Genomic DNA, 16,774 nt, shown 5'->3' with positions numbered 1-16,774 from the left:
ACCTTGTTGGCAGTGTCGGCTGATTCTCTACAGCTCTATTTTTTGGGCTGATGCTATATTTATTAGCTCCTGTTTTCATTTGTCCACTTTAGACACACACTGTGAATAACATCCGCAAGAATAACCATGCCAAAAAAAAACCCTGCTTTTATAACGTCTCGTAAACAGTCTTGTGCAGCTGTGGTTGGTTTATTTGCACAAATGTCTTTGGTTGTTCAATTGAATATGATGCTGGTAAGACCAAATAAAAAATATACTCCACCTCGTGGAATATAAGTCTTTTTTCTTCTCCTTAAGCTGCTCTGCCCTCTGTCCTGTCTGTGTTTCCCTTTGTCTGAACTTGGTGCACGGTACATTTTGATGTATTCCTTTGATTGTTCTCAATCGTCACTTTAGATAAAAGCGTTGGATTAAACCAAACGACTTCAGTGTAACACGTCACTAATAACAATCCTCACCGTACACACACACACACACACACACACACACACACACACACACACACAGACACACACACACACACACACACTGGACGTGCAACCACCCAACAGCAGGGGGTCAGCGAGTGACCGGGAGGCAGGGCGGTGCTGGCGGGACCTTACTTCTTGAAGAAGACGTTGTCCTCCTCCCAGAACCAGGTGTAGGTCAGGTTGCCCGGGTAGGCCTCGGCCTGGCAGGTGAAGAAGGCATCCTGGGAAATGTTTACCGTGATGTTCTCTGGCGGGGAAACGATGAACGGAGGGCCTGAGGGAAAGGTCGACACGGGAGGCAAGAAAATGTCGATTTCATGGCTGACAGGCGTGATGGTGAGATCTAAAACTAAGTCCAACTGTGGGAGGCGTGGGACTACGATGGACCCGTGACGTCTTGGTTGATTACACAGTGGCTAATGCTATCATGTGATATAGAGTGATCTCACAGTCTCCCAAAAGAAATGCTTGAGCTGCCTATTGTGTGTGTGTGTGTGTGTGTGTGTGTGTGTGTGTGTGTGTGTGTGTGTGTGTGTGTGTGTGTGTGTGTGTGTGTGTTGCAGGTGTGTGTGTGTGTGTGTGTGTGTGTGTGTGTGTGTGTGTGTGTGTGTGTTGCAGGTGTGTTGGTTTCAGGCTAAACATACCATATAATTATTCATTGAAAATAAACAGAAATGTCCACCATCTGTTGTTTGACGAAACAAAAATGTATCAAACAAAACAACACATACGTCGTATCTAAATATACTTGCAGGCTAGACATTTTGAGATGCATGTCAACGCATCATTTACATCTTTCTTTCCTTACGAAGTGATAATAATAATCGGTACTGCAGATACCGATGAGTCATTAAAACATCAATAAAAAGAACGGTAAAAACAAATCACACGTAAGCTGACAAAACAGACGCTTTCACAGGATATCTTCGAATGAGGACCGCTGCCTTTGACGAGAGCAGCTCAATCAACGAATCATCAGCTTATCAGTAGTCAAGCAGTGGAGAGAACCATGCAGATCCTCCATTGAATTCATTCACCTGCTTAACCGTCACAATACATCATTCCTCGCCGCCGGGCACGTCAGCACGTTTTAACGAGGTAAACAAGCTCATATATATGGAGTATAACACACATACGCATGTACCTATGTCTCAAAACATACATGGTTTTGAAATTTGCCAAGATTGCGTAGCATTAATCAAGCAACCAATGTCGATGTGAAGCGGAGTACGTCTCTTGCTTGCTGTGAGGACGTGGACAGTGGACAGCGAGCCATGTCGTTAGCCAAGTTACAACAATCGCTACAACAGTTTGGGAATTGGCGTCGATCCTATTATTTATGGACCCTGAGGCCCATGGACCAGAAGAGGAGTAGAAACAAAGATCATTTAAACAGTCCGCTATTGCAGTCGAGCGCATCCTAGGACTGCTGAATGAACTTAATTAATTTAATTAATTTGATTAATTTAATGAGACAAAACAAGGTACTTCTTGTTCTGCGCTGGAATATACGCAAATACGCATCTTTTAAATTAACAGAGAATGTTCTTCAACAGGCAATGTTGTCTATGTTCAGCACTCAATGTTCTATTTTTCAATCTATACCTAAAACTTAACTTCACTGTCTCACTCTGTGCACTGATTCTTATGGGATCCCTTTTGGCAATAACAACGAATAGACTACACTACAGCCCAGAGGTTGAGAGGACTTAAGTGAAATGAAATGGGATTAACAAACACAACATACCCCCAATATCCACCCGAGAGATGTGTGGAATTGCATAGCTCCGACATATTGTCTGGTGTTTGTGTTTGTCGTCATCAAAGGTTTATAGGACATCACTGTTTCACCCCAGCTGTGCCAGATGCTTGTTTCTATTCTACTCTCCTAGCACATCATATTATTTCATGTCAGTGTTTTTTTCCCTTTCCTCTTTTATTTCCCCACCGTAACCCCTGCCTGACCCCTAGCCAGTTAAGCCCCTTAACCTGCTAACACTCAAGCTAACTAGTCTGGTGTGGCAGCAGAAACTGCCATGTTTATCTGTGTGTGTGTGTGTGTGTGTGTGTGTGTGTGTGTGTGTGTGTGTGTGTGTGTGTGTGTGTGTGTGTGTGTGTGTGTGTGTGTGTGTGTAAAGTCACATTTTTGTGTGTCTAATGAGCTATTCCATGAGCTAATGTGTCTTTCAATAATCCCAAGGCGCTTTGTGAAAACAAAACAAAAAGCAGATGATAGATGATCGAACTAAACTCAAATAACATAATAATATAAATCTAACATAATATAGCAGAAATATAATACTCATTAAATTCTGAAAACTATTGGTGAGCCAGGCTGAATGTAACATGTCGGGTATGTTTAGGGAATACTTCTGTCTATGTTTCCCCTAGGTCATACCTGATCCCCTGTGGATCACAACATTTTCCCTCTCTATCATTAGCTGCCCTACCCTTCTTCTATACTTTCCATGCATTTTTGTGCACGTGACAACAAATAAGATTATAGTTCATTGTAATTATTTTCTAAATATTGTTTACTGTGATAGAAAACGTCCATTGTGCATTGAGCATTGTGTCAGCAGCCTCTGACCCAAAGATTTTGATGGAATTTACTAAATGACTAATCGGGCTGATTTGGACGGTTTCATCTGTCTTCACGAGTTAACATTCTGCTTCTCAGATTGGTGTGGCCTCAATTCCTTTTAAAGGAATTTAAAAAGCCTTTCCAAAATATGTAGAAGGCCAATCGGTGCTCGGCAGAGGGTGTCCATGTCAAACAAGGAGCGCCGCAGCCTGCAGAATTTTAAAAACAATTCAGCGCCCAAGGAAAGTGTAGCAATCCACACAACAATCCATGTTCTGCATCCAAAACAAATGGCTTGTCTCAGATTAGAATGTGTTTTTGCTTTTTCGCCCAACTGGATGCTGCAAGAGTGAAGAGCACAAGCATCGCTCTGATTGGCTGGTGTTCTTTGACAAACGTATGGCCGCGGCCATATTTGGCAATCAGCCCGGCCAAGGCCAGACTGAAATTAATTGAAAAGAAGCAAGCATTGTCACACGAGGCTAGGTCCTCAATCCCCTCTCATTCAAACATATAGAATAGAATAAAAAAGAATAGTCAAACAGTGTACATCGAAATGGAGTAGAAATCGTTGCATAGCATTCGCACATATCAAACAGCAAATATTCATAAATATATAAATATTATTATACAACCGATGTCGAAGCATGAAGCACATATGCATCTACCATCGCTTACCATTAATACACTCAGCCACCATCAAGTTGGTCAAACCCTCAACGTAATCTCTAATCTTTAAATACAGAGCAAGTGTCTGTGTATACGACTCTCTCACACACACACACACACACACACACACACACACACACACACACACACACACACACACACACACACACACACACACACACACACACACACACACACAGGCAAAGCCACAGTCAAGCAAACACACCCCACCAACATATGCACTCACACAGGGAAAGACAAGTTGGCGTTGCCACTTTAAAGTGCAAGCCCCATATGTTAGTCGCGATGTGAGCCCAGGGCCTGAGCCTTTAACAGGCAGGCCGCTTCCATCTGCCAACCCCCATTAGCAGCCCAACTACTACCAGCACCAGACGCACAAGTGTCTCTGACTATGTGCCTACATTTGTGTATGTGTGTGTGTGTGTGTGTGTGTGTGTGTGTGTGTGTGTCGGAGGGGGGGGGGTGCTTGTGTCTTTGTGTCAAACTCAAACTGTGTGGGAGTTTGTTGTCCAGAACATGCATATGAATGTGTGTGTGTGTGTCTGTGGGCATGTTTACTCTGGTGAATGCCAAATGTCTGTGTTTGTTTTTTATCTCCATGTGTGTGCATATGTGTGTGTGTGTGTGTGTGTGTGTGTGTGTGTGTGTGTGTGTGTGTGTGTGTGTGTGTGTGTGTGTGTGTGTGTTGTGTGGCTGTGTGTGTGTGCGAGTGTGAGTGTGCATGTGCTCATGCATGTAAATGTGTGCATGTGTGTGTTTGAGTGTGAGTTAAGAGACACAAGTATGGACATTTGTGGGTATTTTAGTTGGTTGCTTGCTCCCTATGCTTGAAGCAGGCCAGCTGGCTTAATGGCGTTGTCGTTGATTGGCTGCCTGTTAGCTCTCCAGGATAACCCCTAATAATCTGACACACCTTAGCCCCGCCCCTCCCAGACCCTGATAGTGGGTGACACAGAGCCATGTGGCTTCTGAATAGCCCCAAAGCGTTTCCATTGGTGTAATCAGTTGAAAGCCATGGTTAACCACCAATTAGCCTTTTGTCATTAAATATTAATCGGCCCACTAACAGAACTCTCTTATTTATTTACGCTGCCCGTGAAGTGTCATGGGAGGAACGTAGAACGTTTCGAGATAAATGTGTGTTTGTGTGTGTGTGTGTGTGTATGTGTATGTGTGCAGTATACGTATATACCGGTACTGTATGTGTATGCACGATTTTTGTGCCAAACTCTGTCAAAAGCGGAAAAATAGATATGCCTGGTGCAAAACATTTATTTTTGGCAGAGAGGCAGATGAGAGATTCAAAATTGTTCACAATTATTCTGCTGCCTGAAATAAGACATTGAATCTGTTTGAAATGGAGCAGCACAGTTTTCAATAGCTACACATGTAGCCAGGCAACGCAGCATCGTTACACACAATCTCTGGTTGGAAAAACACCCGCATTGTCAGTATGATAGAATAAAAGTAACTTGACTATTAATATCAGGCTAATATCGCCATGAAATATTAATTGTTTGATGAATTATTCATCACGGAACTGTACTGCCGTTGGGAATTTAGCATGCCAAAGCAACTTAAATAATCAATGACAGGGCAAGATTAGCCCTGATCTTTGTTACTTTGGGGAATGACCCTTTTCTGTCAAAGTCCATCTGTCCTAAAGCTCAGACAAATCTGACTGTCAAGTTCACTCAAGCTATTCATTCCCTCTGATGCCCTGTTTACACACCCCCTCTCCGAATCAAACGAACAACCGAAGTTCACTAATTATTTGCACATGTCTCTGCTCCTTTACAGCAGGAAAGGCAGAACGAGTGCCAAGGAACAAGCTCAACATGGTTGGACAGGATAAGCAGCCCCCTGAAAACCCTTGTTCCAGTCTTATTATTATTTATCTGCGCCTTCTTCAATACCACACACAACTCAAAGGAAGTTGGTAGGGTGTTTAGGATGATTTGCTTTGGGAAAAATAATAAACTCCATGAAAACACACACATGGACTGTGAAACCAGTGTGTTGAAAACAGGTGTTGGATACTAAAAGCGTGGTGATTGTTTGGCTCTGTGCCAAGAAAAGTTAATATATATAGGAATGGAATATAAATCAGAAAATGCTTGAAATACATATTTAACCCTAAAGGTTTCTGATGCTACATAGCTACATAGCTACATAGAGCACCATTCTTTGTTTATTTCCAAACCTGTTTGTATCAATCACGATCATACCATCGTAACTGTCTCTCCCGGCGTCACTAGATCATCCGTTACCAGTATAAGTCACCGGAAAGACTTGTTGTGTGCAGGTATGGTCCTGGAGTTGTCATACCATAGTTAAAACCCCATGATGGGTCATGCATCCTGAAGGCTGAAGGGGATTGAAAACAGCAGGTCTCCTTGTAAGAGGGGGGGTTTACACGGAAGATGATCTCTGTGCGCACAGTTGTGCATGGCAAAGATAAACTACTAACCATATGCCACAAATATATTTCAATCATACGGCAAAAGATAATATATGCTGATTATAATATACTACAAATGTGCTGTATAGAATATACTATAATACGCTGAATAGATTATTCGATCCATATGCCACAACTGTTTGGTGGACGTTTTTAATCCAAAATGTCCCCCAAACCCTAACCCTTACTACACTAGACATTTAGCTATTACATAATCCTTATCAAAGACACACTGTAGTCATAGCTTACCAGCAAGCAATGACCAATAACCCTACCCTGATAGGAACGACCTATGACCCTACCCTGGTGAGAACAACCTATGACCTTTGACCCTACCTGGTACAAACAAGGAGAGAGGGGTCATGTTAAGGGCCTTTGACCCTAACCTGGTGTGGATGACCTTTAGCCCTACCTTGTACCAGCAGGACGTGTGGTGTGGATGACCTTTAGCCCTACCTTGTACCAGCAGACGTGTGGTGTGGATGACCTCTCCTTGGGGGCTGAAGGCTCGGCAGGTGTACGCCCCTCGGTCATCCCTGTGGATGGTCAGCACCGAAAGACTGCCATCAGACACCTAGGAAGACACACACACACACCAATATTGTGATGTGCAAATTTGGATTATCAGGTCATTTTATCAGAGTAATATCATAAAGCTTCATATTTTTAAGTGTAGAAATTAATATATAAAGTTTTGATAATACTTAAATGTTTAAAGGATTAACAGCATATACAGTAACCCTACGTGTTTGTTTATTAGATACACGAGGAAAAATGTTCAGCTATAAGCCATTGTGCAAAAACGAAACATCATCATCAACATATAACTATGTTGGTACATCATCAAACGTTGTATGATAATCCTGCGGAATTGGCCCACCTGTACTCATACCTAAAGACACTGAAAAGAGGGACACGTTACGTGATCAAAGCTCAGCGTAAGCACCGCCTGAGTGGGCCGCAGTCATCCATTAGAAATAGATGTCACATCCAGCCAAACATGGTAAATCTACTTCAGGCCCAGGCAGCAGGCAGACACAAAACCTGGCACTGGAGCTGACAGAGCAAGTGTTTTGTATCCATGGGGCCCCCCCTGTGACAAGACAGAAAGCCATGCCTGGCTGTGTCTCTTACTGGGACCTACTGTAAAGACTGTCAGCGCACACTATCGCCTCAAAGGACCGACGCCGCGCAGAGCACGCACTCCTTTCATCTGTGTTGCTCGGCCTTGCTCGCTTTGACACCACACCGCACACATGGATAGTCGGGCAGAACGGACGGATGGTTTGAGGGAAAGCAAGAGGGAAAGGAAGAAGTAAAGAAAGACATAAAGAACGAAGGAACGAACGACAAAGAGACAAAGAAAGAATAAAATGATATTTATTAACTCCTACTTAACGCGTCCAGTCCATTGCTTTCCAACTACCTTCGCTAATAAAAAGATGAAATCAAGATACTTTTACAAAGCACTTCCACAGCCACCGAAACTCATGTCCCTGGAGGTAAGAGTAATGTACGGTAATTATTCTGGGATGAATAAATAAATAAAAAGAGAGTCAGCATTTGGTGAGACACTTTCTGACCTTTGCCTAACCCGCACAATCCATCTCCTTCTGGGGGAACACGGTGTCGTTCCAATAGAAATTATCGGATCAATGCTGGGAAGCGAGATCTAGTAGTTGAGGCACCAGCCCACTCCCCCACCCCCCCACCTGCCTCCCATCTGCCTCCCATCTCCTCAGGCACAGTGTGTCCCTGAGTGTGTCAGCCCTGGAGACAGGGATTATTTTACCATCACCGCTGGTGGAACAGCAAAGAACAGCAAAACATTTCTAAATCGGACTGACTTAATTTTCTTCTTTTTTTTATCGGAATGAATTTAGTATTCCATTCTATTTGATTGCTTTTGTCGTACATTTATACGATACACAACGATCATGGAGTTGAAGTTGAGCAAAAAATACATTTAAAAAGTGTGCTATTGTGTTTTTGTCTCAAAAATAATTGTTAAAGTGAGCCAAAGTCTGTCAAATCCTCCCAAGAGTCTGGGTAAAACTTCTACAAAGTACAAAACAGACATCACCTCCCGGAAGATTCACATTTGCATACAAGTTTAGCTTTTCATCCGCCCTCATCAAAGACAGGAACATCATGTACCAGGGAGAGAAATAATGGCCGCGATTGTGGCAGATCCCGACCAGATTCAACTGGGATGAAAAAGCAATACCATAAGACGGCACCAGTTCAGGGTGTTCTTGTAACTCATTGTTGGATCCATTGTCATGGATCCAAAAAATAATGCATATGGAAGCACCAAAGTTCATGGCACACACATTAGGCAGTATTGCAGTGACATCAGCTCAAGCTCATCAGATGTCATTCCGTCACTACTGCTTAATGATATTTAGAGAGAGAGAGATAGAGATATTGTCTCAAACAATGGAGAGAACAAAGTAATTTGAATAATTGATCCAGGGTCTGAGAATGGCTTACATCTCTGCATGGAGCAGGCAACGGAGACAGTAGATCTAAGCATCTCTACTATAATTCTTTTTTTTCTACTCGCTACTCTGTGTTTATTAATTTCCCCCACCCCCTTAATTAAAAATGAGGAAGAGCAAAGCTCATAGGAGCTTGCTCTCAGCGTGGTCCCTTGTGTTTCAAATGAGGGGAAAACTATAACATGTTAGAACAGTGAAGTGGGGGAGATGGAGGAGAGGGTCAATGTTTGTTCAATTCAAATCTATATTTGAAATTAGTATTTAACGATACAGCCAGGACATAACGGAACCACTCTGGTAGGGGAGTGCTCTGAGATAACGCAAGAAAGAGGAACACATGGTTTGAGAAACATTCAAAAGAAACAACCCCCCCCCCCCCGCACTAACGATAGAAGTCAAAATTCACAACATTCAAAAGTATCATGATATTTATGCTATGGGATTAGGAGATACAGCTTTGTTAATAAAAGTAAACCATTTTAAAAATAACCCATTTTGTCACATGTTGTCATGCAGTATAAAACATTTTGAACCATATCTTCCATGTAGAAAGGCTACAATATATCGGGGAAAACAAACTCAACAGTAATTTAAGTGACTACATGGGTAATTAATGAAACAGAATTATTTTTTAGATGTTTTTTTGCCTTAAGGGGGAGCAAGTAAAACCACGTTTTATCAGAGAAAACATTTCCTTCCTCCTTGAGACTCACACACGCACACACACATGCACACACACACACACACACACACACCCACACACACACACACACACACACTCAAATCCATACCATCCAATGTCTTGGGTCACAAAGTACGGTCAAGTTCAGAACACAATCGCTTGTGAAGGAGCAGAGGTGACGGTGGGACAGTGGTAGTAATTGGAAAGCAGCTGCTGGCCCACCTTGTACTTGGCACTGTTGACCAGCAGGTTGCCCTCGCGCAGCCAGCCCACGGATGGCTTGGGGTTCCCGAAGGCCGTGCAGGTCAGGGTGATGCTGCCCCCTTCCTTGGCCTCCACATACTGCGGGGGCGTTTCTGTGAAGGTGGGCGGAGCTGCGGGGTGGAGAGGACGCAGAGAAGACACAGAAATCAATGTTTTGATTTGGATGTTTGGATTGTCAAGACGAAAAAAAGCTACAGTCTCCATCATTGGGAGCCCATGTATATATATGTTGTTGATGTTAAACACTGATAGGAGTCTGCTATATAACCTCTGGAATTCAAATTGTCGGCTCTATAGCAAGAAGAAGAATAACGCTCCAACTAATTATTTTGAATACATGTAAATCCACATTCAGTTATGAAGGTGTAGCCCCCAACATTTCTAACATCTATTTCTGGTAATCATCTGCATTAAATAGTATATTTGTGAGAAATGTCTGTGTCTACATTCACAGTAATGTAAAATGTGTGAGAAGAAGGTGAATATGGCTAAATATGTTAACTTGTATAACTGGATAAAGTGGAAGAAGAACTCCAAGCAACCTGTTGTCAACGATTTCTAAATTGAAAATGAAAGTAAAAGCTACATATAAATATATAAGTCTATTTATATAGACTCAGTGGAAAGGTACAGAGTGCTTGCTCAAAGAAAGGCAATATACATGTTTTTTTCAAATGGAGGTCTATTATTGATTTTGTTTGATTGAAGTTAACTACTTCATTTAGCTAAAGCTAAAGGGAAAGAAACTTGCTGTAGAATATGTAATTAAATGTTCCATTCCAAGAGAGTCAGAGGTGAGAGATGTGTATAATGAAAAGAAAATGCATTATTTTCTTTCTTTTTTTTTACCTGAATTGTTTGAATAGTCCACTAACATGGGTTTAATATGACCCCAGCAGTTCTAAACAGTGAAGAAACTGTACGTTATTCATATAAATGTGTATTTTTTATGTTGTTTAAAAAAAAGCCATCTTGGGTTCATTGGTATTGAATTCTGGAAAACAATACAATTTGAAAGAGTAAAGTTTTTTCACAGAAGAATCATTTTTTGCCTTAGAATATATGGAGCCGTGATAATACAGAGCTGCTACATATTTCTAAGCAAATGGACATTGATCTGTTAGATTTAGTCAATCCGTTTAAGTTTCTGCACCACATCATGCCACAATGCAAACCAACATGTCGACAGCACCGCGGACAAGCCGATATGGTTATGATTGTCAGAAGTTCAACAGATTTCCTCCGTGTATAATTCCAGATTTATTTTTTGGGGGATATATATTCCCTGTATAATCACCTTAGGACCGTGGCTGATCTGCTTACATGCCTAATCCCATAGCCTCTCAAATGCTATCGTGTCTTCCTATCTAGAGTCATAAGCCATAGACCATACTGCTAATTCAACACTCCCACTGATTACGGACCAGTGCACCACGCAGACCACAGAGATGAGGTCGGTAAAGAGACTCAAGTAGTGAAGCTTTCATCGTCTTTTGTGGGTATAGTCCTTCCGTTGAATGTGTTACAGTTGTCCTGAATGTTTTAAGGTTCGAACAGGAAGCAAGAAATCACATCTCCCGGAGTTCACCCAGTGTAATACAAGTTGAAACATCCAGAAACACAGTATCTGCAGTATCTTTCAGTGGTTGTTAGTAGTAAACTAACAAAACCCCCCAGGTTTTTAATCCAATTTTTCATCGAATGAAAATAATCCCAGTGTGTGGCGAGCGTTCTAGTGCAAACTGGCATCACCCAGGTGGGAGCTACACACACACACACACACACACACACACACATCTCACTAACTCACTAACAGCACTGCTATAATGGAACCTATAAATTGCCTAGAAAAGTGCTATATAATATCATCATAATCATAATCATCAACAGTGGACCACATTTGCAGATGCTAACCAGGAAATGGAGGTGAAGCATATTGTGATCCATCCCAATTCATTCAAATCTCCACTCGCATTGGGCAACGTCGGTGCACAGTATGTTTACACACCGAATCACAAGCCTTGTGATTCTTCTTGAAAGCAATCCCTCGGATTCTCCCCTGACCTCATGTCATAGTGAGCGACTCCATCTCAGTCACACATCATTAAATCCAAATACAATTGTGGCTTGTGGATGTGGATGTTATACAGAAAAACGTTGTGGTTTATATTTTATACCCCATGAAAACCATCCCCATTATGCGCACTATAATCTGTAGAGGCAACACACCCCAAAACACTGTCATCGAGTGGGTCTGCCCTTTTTCAGACTCGTTTTGCGTTTGTCTTTCTGGTTAGTCATTTCAGTGTTGGCTTTACCAGAAGGAACTGTTTAATTAGGTTTGACAGCAAGCGCAATTGCAATTGCACAAACATAGTCAAACCCGTCAGCACAGCTTTCTGCATGCTGGACGGCAAACTGTTGTTACGGTGCCGTAATAGGCTTTTTCGGTTTTCATTTGTAATGAGTATTTGTTTGTTTTTCTGTTATGATTCAGATTTGACAGCCATGGAACATTCTGATAAATTGTTGGACGTAGAAAATTGCAGCTTGTCCTTGCATCAAATATTCATATCATTTTCAATGTTGTTTTGTTTCTGGTTCATTAAATGTCAAAGTCTTAGTCATTCAAATCGAGAACGGAGCCACACTTCCTAAGGCCTCAAAATTACCCAGTGCCAACCCATGACATCAAATAAACACGCCTCTGTTTTCCGTTTTACTATTCCGACTCATCTCTTTGTCACTCCTTTTAGCTGTCAAATCCATTTGATTCCCACGCATTAGATAGAGATCTGGGAGGACAGAGAGCCAAAATGAGCCTTTGGGTTCGTCGTTACATACTCATTTAGTTGCCGGTGAGAGAGATCTATATACAGCAAACAAGCTCTGTGTTACATTAGCTTTTGAGCTTTTCTTCCATTTCCTGTTAATGCACCTGAGTATGATTAAGTATCTAACAAAGCTTGTCATGTCGAATCAAATAAAGGAGGTACATCTTAGTTCCATTGAACTTTGAATACTTGCGTGTAGGAATGATGAATTCATATTTTGAAGCTATAGCTACTTTTACCAATATTGTGCTGCTTGTGTATCATTATCCTACATATGTACGAATTTGATTACAGCTGTTAAGTGTGACCTCACTCCTGGAGTATGAAGGTATTATTGTAGCAAAAGTCTTGAGCATGCGTACACTAAAGTCACAAATGTGTAACAGTAAAGTTGAAGTCGTAAATATTGATGTTGCATGTGTACACAAAAGTCACAAATGTGTAACAGTAAATTCGTAAATATTTTTTCTACCATTGTAAACACAAAATAGGGGCTACGAGTTCACAAGTCCTTTGTTACAGGTGCACAAATCATATCCTGTGCATCACAACTTCAAAGAGTCATGCACTTGACACTTTTGCTACAATCATTGCAGCGCAGTTGGTGCAAAACACATTCGCACACCCGTGTTTCATAATCTGAGAACATGCACAACATTTGTGCATTCGTAACCCAAATGTGAACTTATGCATCAGAAATTGCACATCTGTGAAATATTTCCTCACAAATAAAATTATATAGATCACTATGTTCATTGAGCATTTTAATGAGTCCATCGATACAACTGCTCGAATCTGCTGCTACGAGTCTCAGCTGTTGTTTTTCCTGCGGGTACTTTTGCAACATGTCTAGGTGGTACATGTGTAGCAAAGCGTCCGTGGGCGGGACAAAATTGCAGCATAAACCAATCAAAGTCGCCGGCAGGGGGTGCACTTTTCAAACTACACTGGGACCTATCCAAGCAAACTCTTACTTTCTGGAGTCTTGAAAGAAGAGAAGAGGGAGGTGGGTATCTTACATTATGTCAAATTAAATTACTTAGTTAAACTGAATTCCCCCCAAAGTATTGCATCAACATGCCACAAGTGTCATTTAATGTATTTTGATGGTCGCTATAATATATAATAATATGTATAATATATAAGTTCACAAATGACTCTTATACTGCGCCGCCTGTGTGATGTTGCCCCCCCCCGCCCCCCATACCCCCCAGATCATTCGAAAATAGTTTGGATCCCATATTCAACTCAACTTCACACAGGCGGCGCAGTATCCGAGTCATTTCTGAACTTTTATATTATACATATTATTATATATTATGGCGACCATCAAAATACATTGCATGACACTTGCGGCATGTTGATGCAATACTTTGGGGAGAATTCAGTTTAACTAAGTAATTTAATTTGACATAATGTAAGATACCCACCTCCCTCTTCTCTTCTTTCAAGACTCCAGAAAGTAAGAGTTTGCTTGGATAGGTCCCAGTGTAGTTTGAAAAGTGTACCCCCTGCCGGCGACTTTCATTGGTTTATGCTGCAATTTTGTCCCGCCCACGGACACTCTGCGTCATACGGATACTAATCACTTTTGCTACACATGTACCACCTAGACATGTTGCAAAAGTACCCGCAGGAAAAACAACAGCTGAGACTCGTAGCAGCAGATTTGAGCAGTTGTATCGATGGACTTGTGCTCGCTCATTAAAATGCTCAATGCATAACGATCTATATCATTTTATTTGTGAGGAAATATTCCACAGATGTGCAACTTCTGATGCATAAGTTCACATTTGGGTTACGAATGCACAAATGTTGTGCACGTTCTCAGATTATGAAACACGGGTGTGTGAATGTGTTTTGCACCAATTGCGCTGCAATGATTGTAGCAAAAGTGTCAAGTGCAACACTCTTTGAAGTTGTGATGCACAGGATAGGATTTGTGCACCTGTAACAAAGGAATTGTGAACTTGTAGCCCCTATTTTGTGTTTACAATGGTAGAAAAAATATTTACGACTTCAAATTTACTATTACACATTTGTGACTTTAGTGTACACATGCAACATCAATATTTACGACTTCAACTTTACTGTTACACATTTGTGACTTTAGTGTACGCATGCTCAAGACTTTTGCTACAATAATACCTTCATACTGGAGTGAGTGAATGTGTGAGTGAGCGGAGTGATGCAGATGGTAAAGGTAGAGCATGGATGGAAATATCTTCTCTTTTATCCTGCAGCCTGTTTGATCTTCTGTGGGAAAATGACTCCTTCTTTCTTCACTACAGCTAGTACCACATACAAGTAGTATGCATCACCTCACCAAAAGCATGAGTTGTGTTTTTTATCTCAGTTGGGTACAAAGTGGGTAGAAAGTACAAAGGTAACGAAAAAGCTTTCCCAGAAGTCCCAGAACACATTAACAAAACCCTGTCCTACAAATGTATAAGCAGATCAGAATAATTCAAATACTATGAATTATGTCTTTCTAGTGCTTTTACTGCAATCATCAACAAAATGATGAATGAATAGAAGACGTTAACAGTTAATTGGATAACATTTATTTGTATTTTTCATATTTTTTAATAAAAGTATAAGTTTGGGCCTAACTGCAGGGCTCTAGTAGACTAGAGACACCATGTAACAAGTAGCTCTAACCCAGGCACTGGGGACAGACTAGTACTAGATCCACACAAAGACCACCAAACGATTACTTTCAGCTGGCTCAGTGCAGGAGACAAATACAAATCGACTTTGAAAATAAGTAAATAATAAAGACATGAGCAAATATAATCTTGTTGTTGTATTCAGGGGTGATGATTATGCCCTTCAAAGCATAACGGGACATTCGGGGACTCAACTCTGAGCTGTCTAATCCTATGTGGGATAAGCAGTTGCCAGTGGTCATGTTTAAATCTGTTTTCTGACCGTGACGCAGAGTGAGCCAGAGACCTTTTTTTATCCCTTTAGAGACCCCAACCTGCAGCCAAGAGAGAGACACACAGACAGACAGAGAGAGACAGACAGACAGACAGACAGACAGAGAACTAGAGAGAGAAAGAGAGGGAGAGAGGGAGAGAGAGAAAGACAGACAGACAGACAGACAGAGAGAGAGTGAGGGAGAGAGACAGAGAGATAGAGCAAGAAAGAGAAAATATATAGATAGCTACAGAGAGCCAGAAAGACATACATTTAGATGTATAAATGTAAAGATATACAGATAGATAGATAGACAGATAGACAGAGTGAAAAGAGAGAACTAAAGAAAGGAATGCAATACATGGAAAATCACACAGAATGAAAATGGACAACAAATGGAAAATCGAGTAGAGATCAGCAGTATTTTGGGGTATTTTGTTCAGGGCAGGTCTGTGGCTCTGCCGCAGCATCCAGCAGCATGGGGATCACGGAGGTGGTTGGGTCTATTTTTAAATTGCAGGAAAAAAGACTTAGCCCCATGTGAGTTGTGAACCCTGCTTCCTTCACATCTCCTCTTGTCTAGGCGGGCCCTGCTCTCTGAGGGAGAACTGGGTCGGCACACAAAGTTCTGAAAGCATCTTAAAATATTTGGAAAGGAGAAAAAAAAGGTTACCACCGCGGTGCTTAAGGAGAAGCTGGCGTGTCACACTGCAACTGTGGGAATGTCTATATTCGTGGAGTGTTTGTTCATCATTTTGGGGCGGGTAGTGTTATATACTCGTTGGTCGCAAAGAACATGTTGTGTTCCCTAAGCGCCAACTACGCGCGACAAAACTGTTTTATTTCATATATTTTTTATAGTGTTTTGTTTTGAAGTGTATGCAGCATTTTAGAGCGACATTAGCAAACCCATCCTCGTGGTAGTGATGACTCGTTTGGTACATAGCATAATATAGCATAATGTAGCACCCCCTCCCACAACTTATTCATCACAAGCTGTTTCAATGCCAACAGGGGTTATACGGCTGCAATGCTGATACTCATCAGATGCGTTAAAGGATTACGTACAGATTTTTTCAACCTGGACCCTATTTTGCCATGGTTTAAGTGACTAATGCGGACAACATTTTTTGAAATTGGTCCAGCATTGAGTGAGAGCGTTGCAGCCATTGCAGTTGTGAAACAGGGCTACAATGTTACGCTTTGGGGCGATACTGCCCCTTCAAAGTGCATCCTCTAAAACTGCTTGTTTTCGCCACTGAAGGATCCGATTATGAGATTGCAGGGTCTGTAACATTACAGAAATATGGTCCAGGTTGAAAAATAGGTAGCAAAACACGACCAAACCTTTCACAACCCCCTTTTA

General features: G+C 41.5%; 1 protein-coding gene across 1 annotated transcript in view; it reads right to left on the bottom strand.

The window, feature by feature from the left end:
- The window catches only part of LOC311354940 (protein turtle homolog B-like), a gene marked incomplete at both ends in the record, with an annotated part of 79,353 nt that overhangs the window by 31,892 nt on the left and 30,687 nt on the right, over positions 1-16,774 (bottom strand). Inside the window, 3 exon segments of the mRNA XM_084474804.1 lie at positions 603-744; positions 6,662-6,779; positions 9,611-9,762. Coding sequence (XP_084330930.1) covers positions 603-744; positions 6,662-6,779; positions 9,611-9,762 — 412 coding nt within the window.

The sequence above is a fragment of the Micromesistius poutassou genome (genome assembly GCF_964030765.1).
Source record: "Micromesistius poutassou genome assembly, chromosome: 10".
NCBI classification, from domain to species: domain Eukaryota; kingdom Metazoa; phylum Chordata; class Actinopteri; order Gadiformes; family Gadidae; genus Micromesistius; species Micromesistius poutassou.
This window is presented reverse-complemented; position numbering and strand designations above follow the sequence as displayed.